At 40.8% G+C, this 22,001-nt stretch overlaps 1 protein-coding gene across 1 annotated transcript in view; it reads right to left on the minus strand.

The window, feature by feature from the left end:
* The window catches only part of ano2b (anoctamin 2b), a 121,636-nt gene that overhangs the window by 33,146 nt on the left and 66,489 nt on the right, over nucleotides 1-22,001 (minus strand). The window contains exons 17-19 of the mRNA XM_060842573.1: nucleotides 6,544-6,618; nucleotides 4,706-4,907; nucleotides 208-319 (exon numbers count right to left, since the gene is read on the minus strand). Of these exons, the coding sequence (XP_060698556.1) occupies nucleotides 208-319; nucleotides 4,706-4,907; nucleotides 6,544-6,618 (389 nt within the window). The remainder of the gene's footprint in view (nucleotides 1-207; nucleotides 320-4,705; nucleotides 4,908-6,543; nucleotides 6,619-22,001) is intronic.

Here is a 22,001-nt window from a genome sequence, read left to right on the forward strand (position 1 = left end):
AAACTTGCCCACAGCTGTGTCATAATTTGTCCAAACAGTGTGACTAAAAATAACACGAGAGGAGGATTGATAGAAGCCCTTTACCACAATCATAAGCTACCAGTAGTTGGTATCACAACAGTATAGAAACTATTCATTCCATTTAGTATCTGGAAGAAGCTCTGTTTCAAAGTATTTTCTGGAGTATTGTAACTTGCTCAAACTTACCGTCCTTTAAAAAAGGCCACATAGAAAATAGGGGCATAAGAGTTGACAAATTTTAATAGGAATGCTTTCAGAATTAATCTCTCCTCAAAGATTTTTTCTGTTTTAGGAACTTCTGCAAAAGAAACACAAAAAGAACAATTTAAATATATTTACCAACAAACCAAAACCAAAGAGCAATATTTGCAAAAAAATTCAAATGTTTCTTTTATTAGCTTGTATTCATGGTATTCCCGTGTTTAGATGAAAGTTGGGTAATATGGAACACACATAGCTTCTTGGAAATTCCAGGTGATATGAGCAAATGATCTTATTATCCTATATTGCTAATCAGTGATAATCACTATCCCCCACTTATTCTGCTTTTGTAGCAAAGAAATAATGTAGCAATTTTTGTCACCTTGATCATAGATGTACATCTCATTCTTTTTTCAACATAAGCCACACTCCATAAACACACACAAAAAGGGTGAGTTTGCATTTATACAGTATCTCATTAAATCCTCAGGACATCAAACAAAAGGCATTACCTCCAATGCTAAACTGTTTGAACAAATATAAAGGAACACTTTCTGTAACTGGTGTTAAGTGGTCATGTTCTCTTTATAAATAAATCTGAAATTGAGTAAAGATTGACTTCTGGTCTCTTGCTTCACCAACTTCCAAGAGAAATGTAATGATGAGATTGTCACTCGATTCAATATCTCACCAGGGAACTATATGCTATTAACATAACATTGGTTCTTTAGCTCTCTGTTGTAAAGTTTCCATTTGTTTCATGTGGTGCAGTAAATGACTGCTCAAACTAAACTGAATGCAAATTATAGCAGAAGTCACATAATTGTGGTAAGCCACAACTATACTGTGTTCATACAAACACATTCCAATTTGCATTCAAAAACATTAAATAAATTGCATTCCCAATCATTTGCAATTACAAGTTACTCAAAGTTTAAAACAAAACTGAGGGTTAATCTAGTCAGTCTGATATTTGTCAGTCTTGGCACACACATTTCATATGAAATATTTAAATTGTGCAGGTCTTCGAATATCACTGTGTCCATTAGTGCCAGGGAATGCTGTTCCCATACTGTGTTGTTGCCATGCTAAATTGCTGTTGCTTATCCTTTCCTGTTGTTGGAGGATGGTGCATTCATGGACAATCTGCACACTATGCAGCTGATGATCACACACCCTCCTCACAAGCTGTCTGCAATGAAGGAGCAGTTGTATGCATATACCCACAGTGGTGACAGCTGCTCATTCATTTTCACCACAGAAGAGGAGGCAATAACTGATCTACACATGTCCAAAGTTGCCAGATGGGCTGACACATGTTGTGAGTGTTTAATGTTTGCACTGTGATTAGTTTGCCAATTCTCAGCTTTGGCAATGAGTTGGTAGCTTTAACAACGGTGTGACGATATTATGGCTTTAAGAAGTGTATCTTGTCCTAGTGTTTTTTATGAGGAAAGTTTGAGAAAGAGATGCTAAGCAGACTGTTCCAAATCAATAAAGCAAACAGCTTGTGATGCCTTGGGGCTTTCTTTAAAAAAGGTTGGAACAATAAAAGCAGCATGAACGAATAGAGTCAGCCTCCCATAGAACCAGGGTTTTAGTTTAGCCTTCAGCAGTTGTTGGGGTTTTCAAGTTGGCCATGGAAGCTGTCTCTGTTGCAGCTAAAAGTTGGAGTCTCCCTCTAGTAGATGTATCAAAGTGACACTTGTTGGTCATTTTACTTTGACTTAGTCACTCATTCTATTACTACTACTGGCTGCAGACATTCCTGAATATTTTGGAAAAGTAGCAAAAGTGTTGTGTGACTTTGGACTGAATTACCCTCCATGCCCTCAGTAGATGTAGTTCTCTGTTCAAGGATTACCTCATATACATCCGTGCTAGATTTGCTTGATTTTGTTATGATTCTTTTGACAGTTTTACTGACACTATAGTCTTTCCATTTGATTGGGAACAGTGTAAACGGATTTATGATGTATAATTTCTCAATCCTTTCCGAAGTCGCTGAATTCATTCCTTGTGAGCTGTCTCTCATTGTTGCTCAAGACAACGTCTCAAATGCTGTAACAACTAAAGTGCGCTTTCAGTAATTCCATTATGACACTAATGGTCACTGATGTGAGCTGGTCTAAGTCCCAGCAGTATTTATACAGTAATTAAAAAATGACAGTTGATGCTTCACATTCACTTGATAAGCCCCTTCAACATATTCCAACAATCTCAAACTATTTATTCAGAACTGATTCTGTGAACCTTTTGGATTGTGTAGTGATTTATCAAAATCATCATTTGAAATCTCTCCAGTAGCCATCTTTAGAGTTGCATTTCTTCAATCTAACTAAGCAAATGCAAACAAAGTGACTATCACAATTGCAGCACTGCCTTCTCATGGCAAACATGCTTCCTTTTCATTGGTCTATTGTCCTCTACAATACTTACGTCTTGTATTCTTGCTTTGATCTCTTAGACTTTCTGCAGATAATTCTTTCTATTACACCATTAATTTGTTCTTGTTAAGCTTAAACTGCCTCTCAGTCTACAGCAAAACTTCATTGTTCCCACCTTCGTACTCTCGGGCTTTAGAGTTTTTAAAGCTTTCTCTTTTGACAATTTCCTGAAGAAAACTTTTCTGCTCTCGAAGCAGACATGCTCTCATAGCAGGAGCTCTTATTCCTGATTTTAAATGAAATAAATTTTAAGTTGTCCAAACACTCAGAATTTATCTAGACATGCAATGCTATCACATACTGATCAAAAGTCTCCCTATCCCAGCAAGCTATGATGTTGAGCATATATTATTCATAAGTAACATTATTAGAGGATTCAAAGTGTTTCTTCAAGGTCTGCAAAATGTCACTAGTCTGGCTTTTTCTGCTCTTAAATGAGGTCTAGCTGTAGTATACCTCATCAAAGAATCCCTACAGTGTGGAAACAGGCCATTGGACCTAAAAAGGTAAAAACAATGACTGCAGATGCTGGAAACCAGATTCTGGATTAGTGGTGCTGGAAAAGCACAGCAGTTCAGGCAGCATTGCTGCACTTTGGATGCATTGGACCTAAAAAGTTCACACTGACCCTCTGAAGAATAGCCCACCCAAACTCATTCGCCAACCCCAATTACTTTGCATTTCCCTGACTAATGTACCTAACCTGTACATCCCTGAACACTCTGGGTAATTTAGCATGGCCAATCCACCTCACATGCATGTCTTTGGACTGTGAGAGGAAACCGGAGCTACTCGAGGAAACCCCAAGCAGACACGTGGAGAATGTACAAATTCCACACAGACAGTCACCTGAAGCTGGAATCAAACGTGGATTCCTGGTACTGTGAGGCAGCAGTGCTAACCACTGAGCAACTTTTCCTTGTGGCACGGCTTCCCCAGCATTGATATCACAATTGCTACTCTCATTTATTCAGAGTTCATGCTTAATTCTGTAACTGCTTCAACCTTTTGCCACTGAGTCTGGAAGAAATTCAATACAATGATGTATAGCCTTTCATTTCCATCGCAACAGGGACTCAAAACTCACAGCCATTCTGACTCACCCAATGTATTAAAGTTACACACTGCTGTTTTTCCTTGCTATTTCTTCCAGCAGCTTGCTTTCCTACAGATTTGAAAATTCACACAATGTCAGCTACAGGCACTTCTGACACAATATTTCCTGTTGTCTTTTTAATGGCTACTCATCTTAAGGTGAAAACAACTGACAGTGAAGGTCACATGTCAGTGGAAAGTGTGATGATATTATGATATTATGACTTTAAGAGGTATATTTTGTCCTAGTGTTTTTTTATGAGGAAAGTTTGAGAAAGAGATGCTAAGCAGACTGTTCCAAATCAATAAAGTAAACAGCTTGTGATGCCTTGGGGTTTTCTTTAAAAAAAAATTGGAACAATAAAAGCAGCATGAACGAATAGAGTCAGCCTCCCATAGAACCACGTTTTTAGTTTAGCCTTCAGCAGTTATTGGGGTTTTCAAGTTGGCCCTGGAAGCTAAAAGCTGGAGTCTCTCTCTCTCTCTCTCAGCCAGAATTTTCTCTTGATACTCTATCCTCTGGGATTGGAGAAACATTGCATGTGAGACAATCTATTTTACGGACTTTGCCTTTGACAAGGGTGTGTTAATGAGATGTTACACCTTGGAACAGTTGCTGTTTAGTAGCTAGATAATCTATTATTCTGTTAAGCTTTAGAATAGAATTAAAGTTAGACCAATTCCTCTTTCTTTTCTTCATAATTTAACTGTAGAATAAGAATGAAGTGGGTTTTGCTTAAAGTCGAGTAGTGTGACCAATCGAATTACAATTAGAACATAGCACCTTACACTTGCCTTTAAATGAGAAAAAGTTAGGAGCTAGTCTATCTCCTTGATATATTTGAAGGGAGTATGGTCTGGTCCATAACAAGAGCCATAAAAGGACAATGTCCTCGCAAATGCTTTTCTCCAAATGCTACTATCTTAAAACACAAGCTTACCCATTTTGGTCAGCCACTCGGCCACAGCACCGTAGATCTCATCCAGGATGATGATCACCAGAAGGTTAATGATGACGGCTGTTGCAGTTACTGTGACCCGAATGTTTGACTTTGTACTCTCATTCGTACTCATCGCCATGGCCGCTGCTATGGAGATTCGATATATGATCACTCCAAAGACGGCGGAAAATGTTAGGCCAATCTGCAGTGAAGGAACCGCTTCTGAATTAGCTGCATTCACAAATCTCTACTTGATAATGACTCTTAATAACATGACCTTTGTCAAGCTTTGACGTCTTTTGTTTTTTTGAGAATAGAAAAATTTAGTTTATTTGCAAATAATAGCTTCTGAGCACATAACTGACATTGCAAAGAAAATGAGCTGAAAATGTGTTGCTGGAAAAGCACAGCAGGTCAGGCAGCATCCAAGGAGCAGGAGAATTGACGTTTCGGGTATGAGCCCTTCTTCAGGAATGAGGAGAGTGTGTCAAGCAGGCTAAGATAAAAGGTAGGGAGGAGGGACTTGGAGGAGGGGCGTTGGAAATGCGATAGGTGGAAGGAGGTTAAGGCGAGGGTGATAGGCCGGAGTAGGGTGGGGGCGGAGAGGTCAGGAAGAAGATTGCAGGTTAGGAAAGTGGTACTGAGCTCGAGGGTTGGGACTGAGACAAGGTGGGGGGAGGGGAAAAGAGGAAACTGGAGAAATCTGAGTTCATCCCTTGTGGTTGGAGGGTTCCAAGGCAGAAGATGAGGCACTCTTCCTCCAGCCGTCATGTTGCTATGGTCTGGCGATGGAGGAGTCCAAGGACCTGAATGTCCTTGGTGGAGTGGGAGGGGGAGTTGAAGTGTTGAGCCACGGGATGGTTAGGTTGGTTTGTCTGGATGTCCCCGAGGTGTTCTCTGAAATGTTCCGCAAGTAGGCGGCCTGTTTCCCCAATATAGAGGAGGCCACATCGGGTGCAGTGGATGCAGTAAATGATGTGCAACACTGCAACTCCCCCTCCCACTCCATTAAGGACATGCAGGTCCTTGGACTCCTCCTTCGCCAGATCATAGCAACACGACGGCTGGAGGAAGAGTGCCTCATCTTCTGCCTAGGAACCCTCCAACCACGAAGGGATGAACTCAGATTTCTCCAGTTTCCTCTTTTCCCCTCCCCCCAACTTGTCTCAGTCCCAACCCTCGAACTCAGCACCACCTTCCTAACCTGCAATCTTCTTCCTGACCTCTCCGCCCCCATTCCCACTCCGGCCTATCACCCTCACCTTAACCTCCTTCCACCTATCGCATTTCCAACGCCCCTCCCCCAAGTCCCTCCTCCCTACCTTTTATCTTAGCCTGCTTGGCACACTTTCCTCACTCCTGAAGAAGGGCTCATGCCCGAAACGTCAATTCTCCTGCTCCTTGGATGCTGCCTGACCTGCTGCGCTTTTTCAGCAACACATTTTCAGCTCTGATCTCCAGCATTTGCAGTCCTCACTTTCTCCTCATTGCAAAGAAAATATCATGTGCCAATCTTCTTCTGCAAAGCTGATTAGCTTGTGAGAATCATGAAACATTTGAATATTTTGCAAAAACTTTTGCTCAACTGCCATTGTCTGTTTTGAATTTTATGCTTGTCTGGGTACACTTCTGTTCCATTTATATATTGTGGGGGTCTATTTAACAGAAACAGATGTAGATTTTACCAGTGGTCTTGTGATAAATAACCCTAGTGCGTCCCATCTCCAGATCACTGATCCACAATCAGGTGTATCATTGAAAACCTGGACAGTACTGAAAGTAAGGTTGCCCTCAAACACAATGGTTCTTTAAACTTCAACTGGAATGAGCAAACTTACCATGAACAGTATTGACACGAAGTTCCCCAGATAGCCAGGAACCCGATCCCTCCAGGTCAGCTTTTCATTTTCTCCCTGCATGGTATGAGGAAAGGGAAGAAATAGAGAAAGTATTTAGCATGGAATGATATACAGGGCAGACTATGAGAGGCTATGCTGCTGACTCGATGGCATGTTCGGGGTGAATACAGACACCATGCTGGGGTTACAGTGGAATAACTCCACCTCCCACTCACAATTGGGATAGCCCCCACACTGCCAATACAGCTTCATAATCTCTGCCCTTGAATCAATTAGGAAACCTTAAAACAGTTATGTTTTAAAATAAAATCTGAAGTCAGTGTGTTTAAAATTACCTGTTGGTCTACAGCTCTGGATCTTTGTGATTGTCTATTGTTCTACCAATGTCTATTTATCAATAACCATTTGTATATTGGGTAAATGACCCCAGTGAGGAGCTGGATAGCTACCTCAGCCCAGTGAGGGTCCAGCAGCTCGTGCTCACCATGGGGATGCAGACAGTTACCCCAGAGACAGGACAGTCAAATGGACAATGGTAGCCCCATAAACTGGGGATTAAAGAAGGTTCCTTTGCTATCGTATAAGAGGGCACCCACTCAGTAGTTGGGTTCCGCTGAAGCCTCAGCTAAATACTAAGAGACTGGATGGTTAATAAAGGGAACTGTAAATAGGATAACTGTAAATTCGATTAACTCAATTTGTTCTCTGTAATGTTAAGACATGCAATGTATATATATGAACGGCATGACCAATTATACATATACCAAAGATTTATTTCTATGAATAAAGTATATTTTGAAATAAAAAAAAATTGCCTATCTATTGCTGTTTTATCCCAAACAAGCTTATTAATTAATTATAGTAAAACCATGCTGACATCACAAATCTGGGTAAAGATTACAGTTTACAATCACAAGGGTAGCACAATATTAAACATAGTATTGTAAACAGTTATTATTTTATTATAAAAAAGATTTTTTCAAAACTAAAGTTTTCTTTGTTGTTTCATAGTCTACTTTTTCAATCTCGAATTTGGCTACCTCTCCTAACTCTCATGTCACAGCGCACTCATTACTACTTCATTTGTATTTTTATTTGCTCTGTAAAGTACTGGGATATTTTGAAGCACTAAGAGATGCAAAATTAATGAAAGCTGTTGTTGTGGTGACAGCAGTGATAAAGTTATTTCCTGTAATTAGGAGGTTAGAATTGAAGAAGAGGACCACAGACCCAGAAAAGCAATTGAAATGTGATAGAAAATCACATTTTAATTTAAGAAGCTCACTTAAGAGACATGGACAGGGACAAAGTCGATTGTTAAGCAGAATGAGATGAGAAAGGGACAGATAACAATTGACACTGCAGATATTGGACAATGGGGAAATTTTTTATCATGATAATAAGACCAACATACAACTTGAAATTAGATGATGGAACTTTTATTTCACAGGAAGTGGATACACTAAGTGCAAATGCCTTCTGAAATTTCAGAAGCCTTTAGCAGCCAAATCCATTGATGTTTAACTTTGATCTCAGAGCCTCATAGTCCAAGGGTTTTCCTTACTGCCTCTTTCCTTTTCAGGGAAGACTACAGGATACACATGAAGGAAATATCTGTTTTATTTTCCCAGGCATTGCACAATAGTAAAACAAAAACCTTCATTATGCATATAATCACCCAACAGAATTCTACAATAAACTGGTACTTAGCTGATTTAATACAATCTACTCCGTGGAAAATCATATATTTGCATAGCTATAACAAAACACCATTTTACTTGATATTAACAAAGAGGTTTTGATTGTTTTTTTGTTTATCTCATTTTAGAGTCACTTGCTTAAAAGAAAGCTGCAAAGTGAGACAAAATTAATAACCAAATCAACACAAATAATTTCCTTCAGTTAAATAAATGGCATGAACCACTTTGCCTGTACCTCTCTTTCAAGTGCAGCTGTTCCCACATATAACCACAAGCAGCATTGTCTTGGTATCTCAACCCAGTAAAACATTCAGTCGCAGCCATCGTCATCAAGTTAATTGCACTGAGTAAAGTACACAGTCTCAACAGCAAGACAATCCTTTGATTAACCATTATAATGCTGCTGGTGCCTTTAATCAATCAAATGGTTTCCAGTAAAAGGGGAATTAATGTTGAGCTAATTTTGCAGAATCTCACAGAGCAGAGAGAGTGAGATAATTCAGCTCATCATTGCTGTGTTCGCTCTTTGAAAGGGCTCTCTAAATTATACCCATTGCCTTGCATTTTCCCCATATTCTAACATTTCTTTCCTTTTCAACATTTAAATGGATGCTTCTAACTTGGATGCATAATTGAAGAAGAGAAAAAGTAGGGGTGAATGCCCATTTCTGTGACTGGGGGGAGCATGTGCAGTGGGATGCCTTTCAGTAATATCAGAGTTAATTGCACCTTAACTCTGAGAATAGCCTCTGAGCATGTGCATGATGATCTATGTTTAAAAATCACACAACACCAGGTTGCAGTTCAACAGGTTTATTTGAAAGTTCCAGCTTGCACTTTCAAATAAACCTGTTGGACTGTAATCTGTCTTTGATTCTTAACTTTGTCCACCCCAGTCCAACACTGGTCCCTCGACATCATGATGATCTATGACATAGTGACAGCAGATCATATAGAACTGCTGCCTGAGTGTGTAAATGGCACCTCTGCTCATCCCATCCCTTGTCCATTAGTAAAGCCTATTAATGCTCACTGAAGTGTCACTAAACCACCGGTATAGGGACAATTGCTGTTCTCACACTGGAAGTAAATGATCTGGACTTGGCTGTAGCACAATTTTAACATTTATGTATGACATAAAACATGGCAACATTATATGTATTGGGTAGAACATTGGCAGCATTTAAGAGGATGCTGACAGATTGTTGAAATGAGCAGACACATGGCATGTGCATTTAATGATGAAAAGTAAGCGATGATGCACTTGAGAGGAAACAAGGAGATGATCTAATCTATGGTAATATTTTGAGGGGGCAGTGTGGATGGTTGGCAGATTGGGGTAGGGTGCAAGCATAGAGCAACCTGGAAATGCATATTCACACAACCTTGATGGCGGCAGGTTAAATTCCTAAGAAAATATATTGGCTTTGTAAATAGGGACTCTGATTCCAAAAGCAAGGATGTCATGCTAAACCTTCACAAATCCCTGGTTAGACTACAGCTGTATTGTGCACAAGTCTGGCACTACACTTCATGAAGGACATCAAGCGCTTGGAGAAGGTGTGCAGTAGGTTTATCAGAATAATGTCAGGGACGAGGAGTTTTAATTATGTGAAGTAACTGGAGAAGCTTACGGCTGAACATCAGTCTGAAAGGGTTAAGCACCACCCACTATGGCATCACGTGAACATGACAACAGAGATGCTTAGGGTCCTGAAAGAGTAAGACTGAACATCTGGTCTTCTTCAAAGTCTCCAACATTATCTGTCATGACCAATGTAGCAAGTAACTGGTTGCTAACACGTATTAAGCTGTATATTGTTAATTACACTTATCTTTTTAGTTGAATCAGAAAGTGGTTTTCCTCTACCAGAGAAGGCCAATCAGATTCTGTAATTCCCTACACTTATAAGAGGTAGGTGGCATACAGCGTGGTGAGCTGGCAAGCAGACACAATAGCTGGAATTTCTCTCCTTAAAGCAGGCAAGTTTAAGGACAGGTATTACTGAGGAATGTCAAATCCATGAGGGCTTTTGACAGAGCAAATAAGGAGAATTGGTTTCGCTTCAACTTGTAGGTCAATAAATAGATTTCAAATTCAGCTCTGTGTTGTATGTACAGGTCCTATAGTGGGGTACATACCCATGACTGTAAGATGCTTCAATGCATTTCACACCACATGAATTACCTCAGAGGTGCTTGAAAGGGTAAAGAAAAGATTTACAAACATGTTGCTGGGGCTGGAAGGTTTGTGCTATAGGGAGAGGCTGAATAGGCTGGGGCTGTTTTCCCTGGAGTGTGGAGGCTGAGGGGTGACCTTATAGAGATTTATAAAACCATGAGGGACACGGAGAGGGTAAATAGACAAGGTCTTTTCCCTGGGCTGGGGGAGTCCAGAACTAGAGGGTATAGGTTTAAGGTGAGGGGGAAAGATTTAAAAGGGACCTAACAGGCATCTTTTTCATGCGAAGTACGGTGCTTGTATGGAATGAGCTGTCAGAGAAAGTGGTGCAGGCTGGTACAATTACAACATTTCAAAGGTATCTGGATGGGTACATGAATAGAAAGAGTTTAGAGGGGTATGGGCCAATTGCTGTCAAATGGGATGAAATTAATTTAGGATATCTGGTCAGCATGGATGAATTGGACCAAAGGGTCTGTTTCAGTGCTGTACATCTTTATGGCTCTATGACTTAGTTCTGTTTCCTTGGGAAAACATGACTGTTGACTTGTGCCCAGCACAATGCCATAGAACAGCAAGCATTTTGCTAGCATTGATGTTTGAGGGGGTGAGTGGCAAAATAGATATGTGGACCATTGCTCTTCCTTCTTCATGGTGCCATACAGCTGAGTCTTAATTTTTTTTTAGACTTTTTAAAAGGGTGAGTCATATTGAGTTTGTTGGAAGGATTCTCACCATGAGACCAAGAATGTTTTCTCATCATTTCTTATGAATCTCACCAAATTAATTTTTGCTCCCGCCCCTATGGCATCTATGATGTCTGATTTCTGCCCCATCTTGCCATGCACTTATCCCAGAAAAGCTTGCCGCTCAGCAAGTATATGCCCAAAGACCAGCATCACTTGCATCTGTGCCAGCTTTGAAAGCCTGCCATGAACCGAGAGGAGCACTGGCATCTGGAAGCTATTCAGACTCAGTTTTGAAGTCTGTTTCAAGGGTTGGCTGAGAAGGCAAAGTTGTTTGGAGGTACATGGAGCTCAATCCACCAGGTAAGCAATCTAGTTTCCATGTTAGGTTCCATGACAGTTTGTTTGTTTGGCCAATTTGGCAAGATCAGAACTGGAATACTCATGAGCAAATTGGCTTAACAAACGTTTTCACCGTCAATTAGCAACTCACTCCTGCCTAGTGAGAATCCAACTGGGCCACCTCAAAGATGAATTTGACATTCAAATGAGCCTCGCTCAACTTCATCCAATTCTGCCACACAACATGCCACACCCTACATTGCTCAGAATCATAAGATTCTGTCCAATGGCTTGTTTACATCTCTCTGGTCAAGCAAAGGCTTAGCTACTCATCCAAAAGGTGGAACCATTTACAGTGGACTGCCCTGTGTAAAATCAGGTCAATACAAACAGGAGGATTTCCTGACACACACACCTCCTACTGGTAGGATCTACATAAAAGAACACTCTCCACCAGCAAAAGACAAATTGAGATGTACCATGTGGGAAACCCAAGTCAGCTTGAGCTGTGAAATCATAAGCTACTACATTAATACTTCATGAATATCAGCGAGTTGGGTAACATCTTAAACTAGTCAGTGTATTGTGATTTGTCAAGTATTACCGAGAAGTATAATGATGAAATATACAAACTGCAAAGCTATGAGGACAGGTCTCACATTACTCAATTCTCAACATCACTCATTTTATATATATGCAACTGTCCATGTGGCTGTAAACCCATTATTAAGGCTTATTTTGATCTAAGGAGTAAACAGAGTTAGAATCCTGGAGCTGGGGAGCCTCACAATGTGGTTTGCTTCAAGGCCTGCACTGACTGCAGATTCAGGCCTGAAGTTAAGAGATCTCCACAGCCAAAGTTGTGTTATTAGGCTTAAGCCCAATTCCTCCTTGTCAAATTATTCATTGGGTCTTCCAATCAATGGGCAAGGGTTGAGGGCGTGATACAGGGGTGGATGTTGTGGGGATCGGGGGCAATGAATAGCTGTAACAGAAACCATTTAAACAGAACTGGGTTTTTTTTTGAGAAGAAATATTAAATGCCATCTAGATATCTTTAGTGATGGAGTAGTTAGCAAAGCAGTTGCTTCATTTGGCACTAAGTATAGCCATCCTCTGCAGTAACTTCCTTGCAGGAGGAAGTAGCACAAAGGGTTAACATCAGCTCAAAATGTTGACAGGATTTGGGAACAGATGTGAAGGAATGCTCCCACGAAGAAATCTGATGAGGCAAAAGCTTCCCAGCATTGCACCAAATCAATTTGAGAGGCTCAATATGCCCATCACACAATGCTCACTTCAAACTACTACACAGTAGTAGCTTGTGAGACACAGATACAGCCTTGCTGCTCTTTTCAAGCAACACGGTAATGGCCCAGATTGTAATATCTGCTGTTTATCAATAACAACTGCAAAGTAGGATTTTTGTCACCTATGCGTTGTAAAATTATATCCATTTCCGTGTGGGAACATTTCCAACAAAACCATGTTCAATGATACATGCCCAATGTTCTCACTCATATGTTGAGATGACTTCTGAACATATTATTCCTTCAAATTTAAGTTTCACAAAATATTGCTCCTCTGTCGGACAACCTGGGATGTAAGCTTGCCCAGGAAGTGAGCTTCCCATCTCCAGTGCCTCTATTGATGGCTTTTACAAGTTTTAGGAATTGACAATACAGATGTATTGCAGGAGGTCTCCCCGGGCTCTGTATTATTAATATCTTCCGTCCTGTCTTATTTCTATCCTACAGACTCAATTATAACACCAAGTACATTGACATGCAAGCCTTCTGCAAAGTGTGTTACTTGAGATTAACATCATGCTGAATGTTTCTCTTGAATAGGAATACAGTGGACCATTCAATCCCATTTTCTTGTCCTACAATTGCATGAGTTATAATTTCAGTGAGATAGAGTCATAGAGATGTACAGCATGGAAACAGAACCTTCGGTCCAATGTGTCCATGCCAACCAGGTATCCCAACCCAATCTAGTCCCACCTTCCAGAACCTGGCCCATATCCTTCCTAACCCTTCCTATTCATATACCCATCCAAATGCCTCTTAAATGTTGCAATTGTACCAGCTTCCACCACTTCCTCTGGCAGCTCATTCCATACACATACGACCCTCTGCGTGAAAAGGTTGCCTCTTATTTCTCTTTTATATCTTTCCCCTCTCACTCTAAACCTATGTCCTCTAGTTCTGGAATCCCCCACTCCAGGGAAAAGACTTTGCCTATTTATCCTATCCATGCCCCTCATAATTTTGTAAGCCTCTATAAGGTCACCCCTCAGCCTCTGACACTCTGGGAAAACAGCCCCAGCCTGTTCAGCCTCTCCTAAAACCTCAAATCCTCCAACCCTGGCAACATCTTTGTAAATCTTTTCTGAACCCTTTCAAGTTTCACAACATCTTTCCGATAGGAAGGAGACCAGAATTGCATGCAATATTCCAACAGTGGCCTAACCAATGTCCTGTACAGGCGCAACATGACCTCCCAACTCCTGTACTCAATACTCTGACCAATAAAGAAAAGCATACCAGACGCCTTCTTCACTATCCTATCTACCTGCGACTCCACTTTCAAGGAGCTATGAACCTGCCAAAATCTCTTTGCTCAGCAACATTCCCTTGGACCTTACCATTAAGTGTATAATCTTTGTCTTCATTGCTGTAAATTTGGTTTAGAATATTGCAACAATCATTTTCCACCATGAAACACCTCAATGTACTAAAGGAAAGGGAGACTAAAATTGTATCTCCTTGGTTCTATTAGTTCTAGCACTGTTCTGACAGGGCCATTTGTGATGTAGCCCTCATATGACTCACCCAACTCAAGACACTAACATTCAAGCCACCGACTCAAGCCAGAAGACTGACAAGAAGCCTTACATGATACAACTGTCTGATACAATGTCAGCATATCCAACCTGAACCAAACAGTCCCAGGCAAAAGAAAATGACTTTTCACACAATAAGCACTAAGATAGATATTGAACCTTGCAGTTCAGGGCCAGTTACCCAAATTTCAGGTAAAATAACTTTTATTTATGACTGCTGTTGCAAACATCTGGAAGGTTTATTTCAGGTGTTGGGATGAATCGCTGTGTTTGCTGGAGAGTATTGCCACATCTTCGTTGGGTGGACAGAGCATCAGATGACCTGTTCAAACAAAGAATTCAGCTCTAGACTGTCTCGGCTCTGCAGAATGACAGAGAAATAGAGATCAGGCTGCTGGGAGGACAAACTCTACGCATGTCCTCTGCCAAATTCAGGTTGGACTCTTCCAAACTACGGAACGATGACAGGAGAAGCTATCTGTCAGGTCATCAGTGTTCATATCCATCTGTACTCACCATGTGCTGCCACATTGTGATCCTTAGCTAAGTCCTCTCCAGTACAAACTGTTTGATGCTTCACTCTCATGAGGGGTTGGAAAACAAACTATCTTTTCACCCTCACCTTGCTAAAGGCTACTCTTTCATTAATGACTCACTACATGGTGATCCCAACTCCCAGTTATTCTTGAAGGTTTGTGCAGCACCAGTCTCTAATCTGGTAGCTCTCTTGCATTATGGTTGGGCAGCTGGCAGTTCATAGATGGTTGCAAGTAGGAAAATGCAAAGGGCTAGTGGATGTGAGAAAAAGAGGTCAGAGTAGGAAACTCATCACGCCATCTGCCAGGTAGCAGGATGAGGGAGAGCAGACAGTTACAATGGGACATAAGGCAGGAACATATTGTCATGTTTTCAGTGATGCTAGATGCTATGGACCCACATGACATGCTGCTGATAACTATCTCCCTCCCAGGCTCAGGAGATGCACATGTTCTTATCCTTTTCCAGTTCTGCTACCTGCCCTTCCATTGTGTGCCACCTGCTCCTGCAAGGAAGATGCCATAGTGACTGATCGCATAGCGGTTGTGTATTGCTGCATTTGGATGATGCGCATGTCACAGCTAAATAGCTAGAGGTTAGTGCAGACAGGGAAGAGAGGAATGACAGGCTGGCATCATTACTGCAATTATGGGCTATTCTTTGATTCATATGGCTGGAGAAGTGTCATATTTTGATGTCAATGGTTGAGGTAGATGCCAGGATGAAAGGTCTGACTCCCCTGAGTGGTAGAGGCTGATAATGGGTAAGTGATGGGGCTATGAATCAATTAAATATTGAAGTTGCCAGAGCAGGGGATAGATGATTTTATAAGAAGGTACATTCCCTGATGTTGACATTTTTTGCTTGAGGCCATTAACTTTCTTGCGGTCCTGCAGCCAGGCCCTTGCATCCAAATATTTGAAGTTGACCTTCCTGATGATCTGTTCCCACTCCCTTCTTTGGCTGACTCTTTGAGGCCTTCTGGTATCTTTCTTGCTGTCCACCCATCACCCTGTCTTTGTGCTGGTGTTCAATTTACCATCTTTTGAATTCCAGAACAAAAAATGCTGACTGCAGCTTACCTTTAAGAGGGACAGAGTGTTTTTTTTGGAATAGAGTGCTGACTGATTAGGTAATTTCATTATAATTTTGATCACTGGTAAACACTGGGGAAGGAGGAAATAAAGAAAGATTGACACTTCTTACAGTTGGTGATGATGAGATGGGAGCATCAAGACTTTGTGCTACTACTTATAACAAAACCAACGTTGGTAGATTGTGAAAGGACAAAGACTAGGGCGGATGAATTTTCAGTTCCAGGTGTATGGTGCTGATGATGCCTTTATTAGTGGAATGGCAGGAGTAGGGGAAGTGAAAAGCAGCACATTTTTTTAAAAAAACAATTATTTCTCACTTTCTTTCCATTGTAAACTGTGATCAAAGTGTCTTGCTATCCTCCTCATAATGAATTCACCCTTGGTTGATCCAGCATCTGTAAGGGATCTTCAACTCTTTAGCAGAGAAATACACACAAAGAACGGGCTTTAAATAAAAACCATTAATAATTACATTGAGTTCAAAGCTGTCAACAGTGTAGAAATATGAGGAGAGAGACCTGTAATCAGAAAGAGTCACAACAGTTCAGATTCATTCAAGGATCTGGAGTTGTGTCTATTAGCACACATGCATCAAAATAATGTTAAGATGTATGTTCATAAATCAGAGGAAAAACAGTATTTGTCTCAAAGATTGAATGACAATCATTTGGATTGTATTAATATTTGCCAAGGCCAATTCAAAAGGCATTTGTAAGGTACTTTTCTCATCAAAAGCCATAGTGTGAACTTTTGAGAATGAAAGTGGAAGTTTAATAAGAATTGATTGTGCCTCTTGCATGGACGGTGAATTTGACCGGGGATAAGGGAAAGCTGAAAGGGGCTACAAAGGATCAGGTACAGCAGGAATGCAGCCATTGTAATGGATTGGAGATGGAGGGATAAATATGTGAAGGTTAATGAAAGCTGTTAAGTTGGTTTATATTTAAGCTTCTTAAGTGCTCACTAAGGCAGAATGTAACTCACCTCAGGACTGGCTGAGAAAGGAATTCCCCAGTTCTGGCTCTACCCTCATTTATTTTTCCAAATATATCCTATCTGCATTTAAACAAGGATTGTCTTTCACAACCTCACGGTGCTTCAAAGTGCTTTGCAGTCAATTTTAAATTATTTTGAAGTGTTACTACACGGCAGCCTAACTTCACACAGCAAGATCCCACAGACAGCAATAACATAGTAACATAAACACATTATCTGCTCTGTGATGTTGATTGAGGGATAAACGTAATTCAGAACATTGGGGAAAACTCAATCCCAAACAGAAAAGTCTGGAGAGACATAACAGGTCTAACAGCAACTGTGAAGGGAGAAACAAGTCCCCTTGGAACTGAAGAGTAATGGAAACGTACTCCCAGTTTCACTGTCTCATTGGTTATGATGATACTCCCTGCCTCAAGGATTCTCAACCATGTCTGACCCCCATATTCAACACGTCTGCCCTCAACTCTACCCTTCTTCGAAAATACTGATATAGTTCCTCTTATCCTCACTTTTTGCCTCATCAGCCTTCACCTTCCAAGGATTATCCTCCATGATTTGCATCACATGTAGCAGGATTCCACAACAAACATATCGTCCCCTCCCCATTAGCATTCTGTAGGACTGCCTGTGCCAACCTTGCCTACTCCTCCATCACTCATTACAATTTCTAATCGACCTATTACGCCTTCTCTTGTACTCATACAAGCATTACACTTGCCCCTTCTCCCTCCTCACTGTCCAAAGCCCCAAATATACACTTAGTGGAGCAGTAATTTACTTCCAATTCTTTCAATCTCGTTTACTGTGGTCAGTTCTTGTAAAGTAGTCTCCTCTATATTGGCAATACCAAGTGTAGACTAGTTGATGACTTTGCGAACCACCTCTCACCTTTCTGAAAGAAAGTTCACAACCTCCTGGTCACTTGAAGTCACTTTGAAGTCACATGGTGTGTGGGGTGCTCGAGCTAGATGGATAAAGAACAGCTTAAGCAACAGGATACAAAGGGTAGTAGTTGAAGAGAGTTTCTCAAAATGGAGAAAGGTGACCAGTGGTGTTCCACAGGGATCAGTGCTGGGGCCACTGTTTTTTGTGATATACTTAAATGATCTGGAAGAGGGCACTGTTGGTATTGTCAGCAATTTGCAGGTGACACGAAGATTGTTGGAGTAGCAAAAAGCATAGGGGACTGTCAAAGAATACAGGAGAATATAAATAGACTGGAGATTTGGGCAGAGAAGTGGCAGATGAAGTTCAATCCAGGCAAATGTGAGATGATGCATTTTGGCAAGTCTAATTCCAGAGCGAATTATACAGTAAACAGAAGAGCCTTGGCAAAAGTTGATGAGCAGAGAGATCTGGGAGTTCAGGTCCATTGTACCCTGTAGGTTGCTGCACAGGTGGATAGCGTGGTCAAGAAGGCACATAATATGCTAGCTTTCATCGGATGGGGTATTGAGTGTAAGAGCTGGTAGGTCATGTTAAAATTGTACAAGACATTAATTCAGCAGCATTTAGAATAGTGTGTGCAGTTCTGGTTGCCACATTACTAAAAGGATGTGGACGCTTTGGAGAGGGTGCACAGAAGGTTTAGGAGGATGTTGTCTGGTATGGAAGGTTCTAGCTATGAAGAGTTTGAGTAGGTTAGGTTTGTTTTCATTAGAAAAATGGGGGTTGAGGGGGGACCTGATTGAGGTCTACAAAATCATGAAAGGTATAGACAGGGTAGATAGAGATAAGTTTTTCCCCAGAATGAAGGATTCAAAAACGAGAGGTCACGCTTTCAAGGTGAGAGATGAAAAATTTAAGGGGGATACACGCGGCAAATACTATGCACACAGGGTGGTAGGTGCCTGGAACACGTTGCCAGGCAGAGGTAGTAGAGGCATCTTCATGAGTAGGTGGGAAGCAAAGGTATACAGGTGCTTAGGAATTGGGCAGCAGGTTTAGACAGTGGTTTTGGATCAGCTCAGGCTTGGAGGGGCGAAGGGCCTGTTCCTGGGCTGTAAATTTTCTTTTGTTCTACTTGTCACACAATACACTATCTTGCTGTCATGCTGTCATATCCATCCTAGGCCTGCTGCAATATTCTAGATGTGAGCTGGAAGAACACCACCTCATTTTCTACTTAGGCATCTTTCAGCCTTCAGAGCTCAACAATGAGTTCAACAACGTCAGAACATGAACAACAATCTCAATTTTTATTAACCCCTTGCCCATTGTTCTGCACCATCATTTTGTTTGCTATCAGTACGGCTGTTCTACTTTCTGCTATTACCACATACTATTGCTCTTGGGTACAATTTCCAGGAGTTCTACATGCTCCTCTCCACTTCTTCATGGTATAAAACCAAGCATTTTTCCAGCTCACTGTAGATACAAAGAGGAGACATATTTAATTGGAAAGATTAACTTTTGTATTTCTGTCCATGGCTGCTGCCAAATCTGTTGAAACTTTCCAACACTTCAGACCTCAGCATCCACTCTACTTTGCTTGTCGCACCTTGGGGAGACCATGAGACCATAAGATGTAGGAAGAGGCCTGTCAGCTCGCCAAGCCTGCTCCATCATTCAACCAGATCACAGCTGATCTGATAATCCTCAACTTCACTCACCCGCCTTATTCCTAAAACCCTTGATTCCTATACAGATTAAAAATCTGTCAAACTCAGCTTGGAATATACTTCATGATCCAACATTTATACCCCTCTGTCGTAAAGAATTCAGTTCTTCTATGCTTTCTGACAAAACCTCATTTTTTCACAGTATATTCTAATTGTCAAGTTCTTGCCAATTCACTAACCTGAGTGGAATGTCTCTGTAGACTGTGTCACCCTCACTACCTGCCTTCCACCTGCCAACTTGACTACACGCATCCACTTCCATCATCCTAGTTGTTATAGATAACAATCATCTGTTATAGATAATTGTGGTAATAGCACTGATCTCCATGGCATTCCACTAGTTAAAGGTTGCCATCCTGAAAATGCTCATCTTATCCCAACCCTGTCTTCTATAGCTAGCCATTCCTCTATCGATGCTATTATACTATCTTCAATACCATGTCCAGTATCTTACTGCACACCTTTTTGAAACCCAAATATAATATATCTACTCATACCCCTTTAACCATCCTGCTTGTTACCTCCTCAATAATGTAATAAATTTGTCAGGTATGATTTGCCCTTCATGAAGCCATGCTGATTCTATTTGATTTTTCTTTACTATATTTCTAAGTGCTCTGATTTTGCACTCTTTATAATAGATTTTAACATTTTCCCAATGACAAATGTTAAGATACCTGTTAACTGTTTGCTGTATCCCACTCTGGTTTTAAATAAATGTGTTACAAGGGCAGCTTTCCAATCCCTTGGGATATTTCCTGAATCAAAGGATCCGTGGAAGGTTACAACTAATGTATCCATTATCTCAGTAGATGGTTTCTTTAAGATTCTAAGATGCAAAATACGAGGTGGAGGGGATTCATTAGCTGTTAAGCCCATTACTTTCCCAAGTAGTAATATGTTTTCCACTACCAATGTTTCCTCCACCATTAGGTATTTTTATTATTCAGTATTTATTGCTATTCATGTCCCCTATCATGAAGAATGATACAAAGTGTATTTTCAATTCCTCTGCCGGTTCTTGGTTTCATGTCACACTGCAGCAAGCCCTCACATTCTGAGGAGCCTAGGAAGGTTACTCCCCTAATTTCATCAAAGTACATTCTATACTGCACACAAGAAAATCAACTTGTGTTTGCAGAAAAACAGTTACATTCTGATTCTTGGTACTCAAAAGCAAGGTTCACAGGTAACTTGACAGCTTTTTCATAACTGAATGGTGTTTGATTTAACTACAAATTTTGCACATTATCCAAAAGGAAATAAATAAAAGCATTAAAGTTATGCTCACCCAACAGTGCTTTTGTAATTTTAATTCTGTCATTGTTAAGTAATGTCTATCACTTTTCACATTGCATTTGTTAATTGCAGAAATCAGCAGTGTTTGCACTTCAGGAAATAGATCAAAGGCCAAAACATGTTATCAACAGACTAATGCCATTAGAGAGCCTTTATGCAGGTTCATTGTCTGCGAACAATTCAAACAGGTTGCTTTAAGATTTGCCCTGAATATATATCTGGAGCAACTTCATAAAAGTGGGAATTTCTATTTAATTTAATCAAAAAAGAATACTTTGCTCCCTCAAGAAATGATTATCTGCAAATCAATTGGCAATGAAAACAGAGAGTGATGGAATCACGGAGGGTGAGTTACCTAAATGATTGTGCAGCTCCAAGAATGATATGCTCAGATTCTTAGTTGTTAGAGATCTCTGCTGGCACTTATGTGGCACAAATTCTTTATGTCTCTTTTCAACCCAAACTGGGGTGTCCTGCTGCCTATGGACGTGCTTCAGCATGAGGAGTCACTAAACGTTGCGGAAACATCCGCAAATTTCCCTAGTTCATAGCTTATGACAGAGACAGGTCATTAATGAAGCAGAAAAAGATTATTGGGCCCAGGGCCTGAGGAAATCCCACAGGGACTGCTATGATTGACCTGTGACAATTATGACTAGTAACCTAGCTCGCCATTTGCCAGCATTTGGCCCATATCTCTCTAAATCCTTCCTATTCATATATCCATCCAGATGCCTTTAAAATGTTGTAATTGTACCAGCCCCTACCACTTCCTCTGGCAGCTCATTCCATGCACGGACTACCCTCTGCATGAAAAGGTTGCGAGTTAGATTCCTCTTAAACCTTTCCCCTTTCTCCTTAAACCTATGCCCTTGGTTTAGGTTTTGCCCTTGCGTAAAGACTCTGTCTATTTATCCTAACCATGCCCCTCATGATTTTATAAACCTGTATAAGGTTATCCCTCAGCCTCTGATGCTCCAGGGAAAATAGCCCCAGTCTATTCAGCCTCTCCCTATAGCTCAAACATTCCAATTCCGGCAACATCCTTGTAGATCTTTTTTGAACCCTTTCAAGTTTCAGAACATCCTTCCTAAAGCAGGTTGACCAAAATTGTGTGCAGTATTCT

The sequence above is a fragment of the Hemiscyllium ocellatum genome, chromosome 23 (assembly GCF_020745735.1).
Source record: "Hemiscyllium ocellatum isolate sHemOce1 chromosome 23, sHemOce1.pat.X.cur, whole genome shotgun sequence".
Lineage (NCBI taxonomy): Eukaryota > Metazoa > Chordata > Chondrichthyes > Orectolobiformes > Hemiscylliidae > Hemiscyllium > Hemiscyllium ocellatum.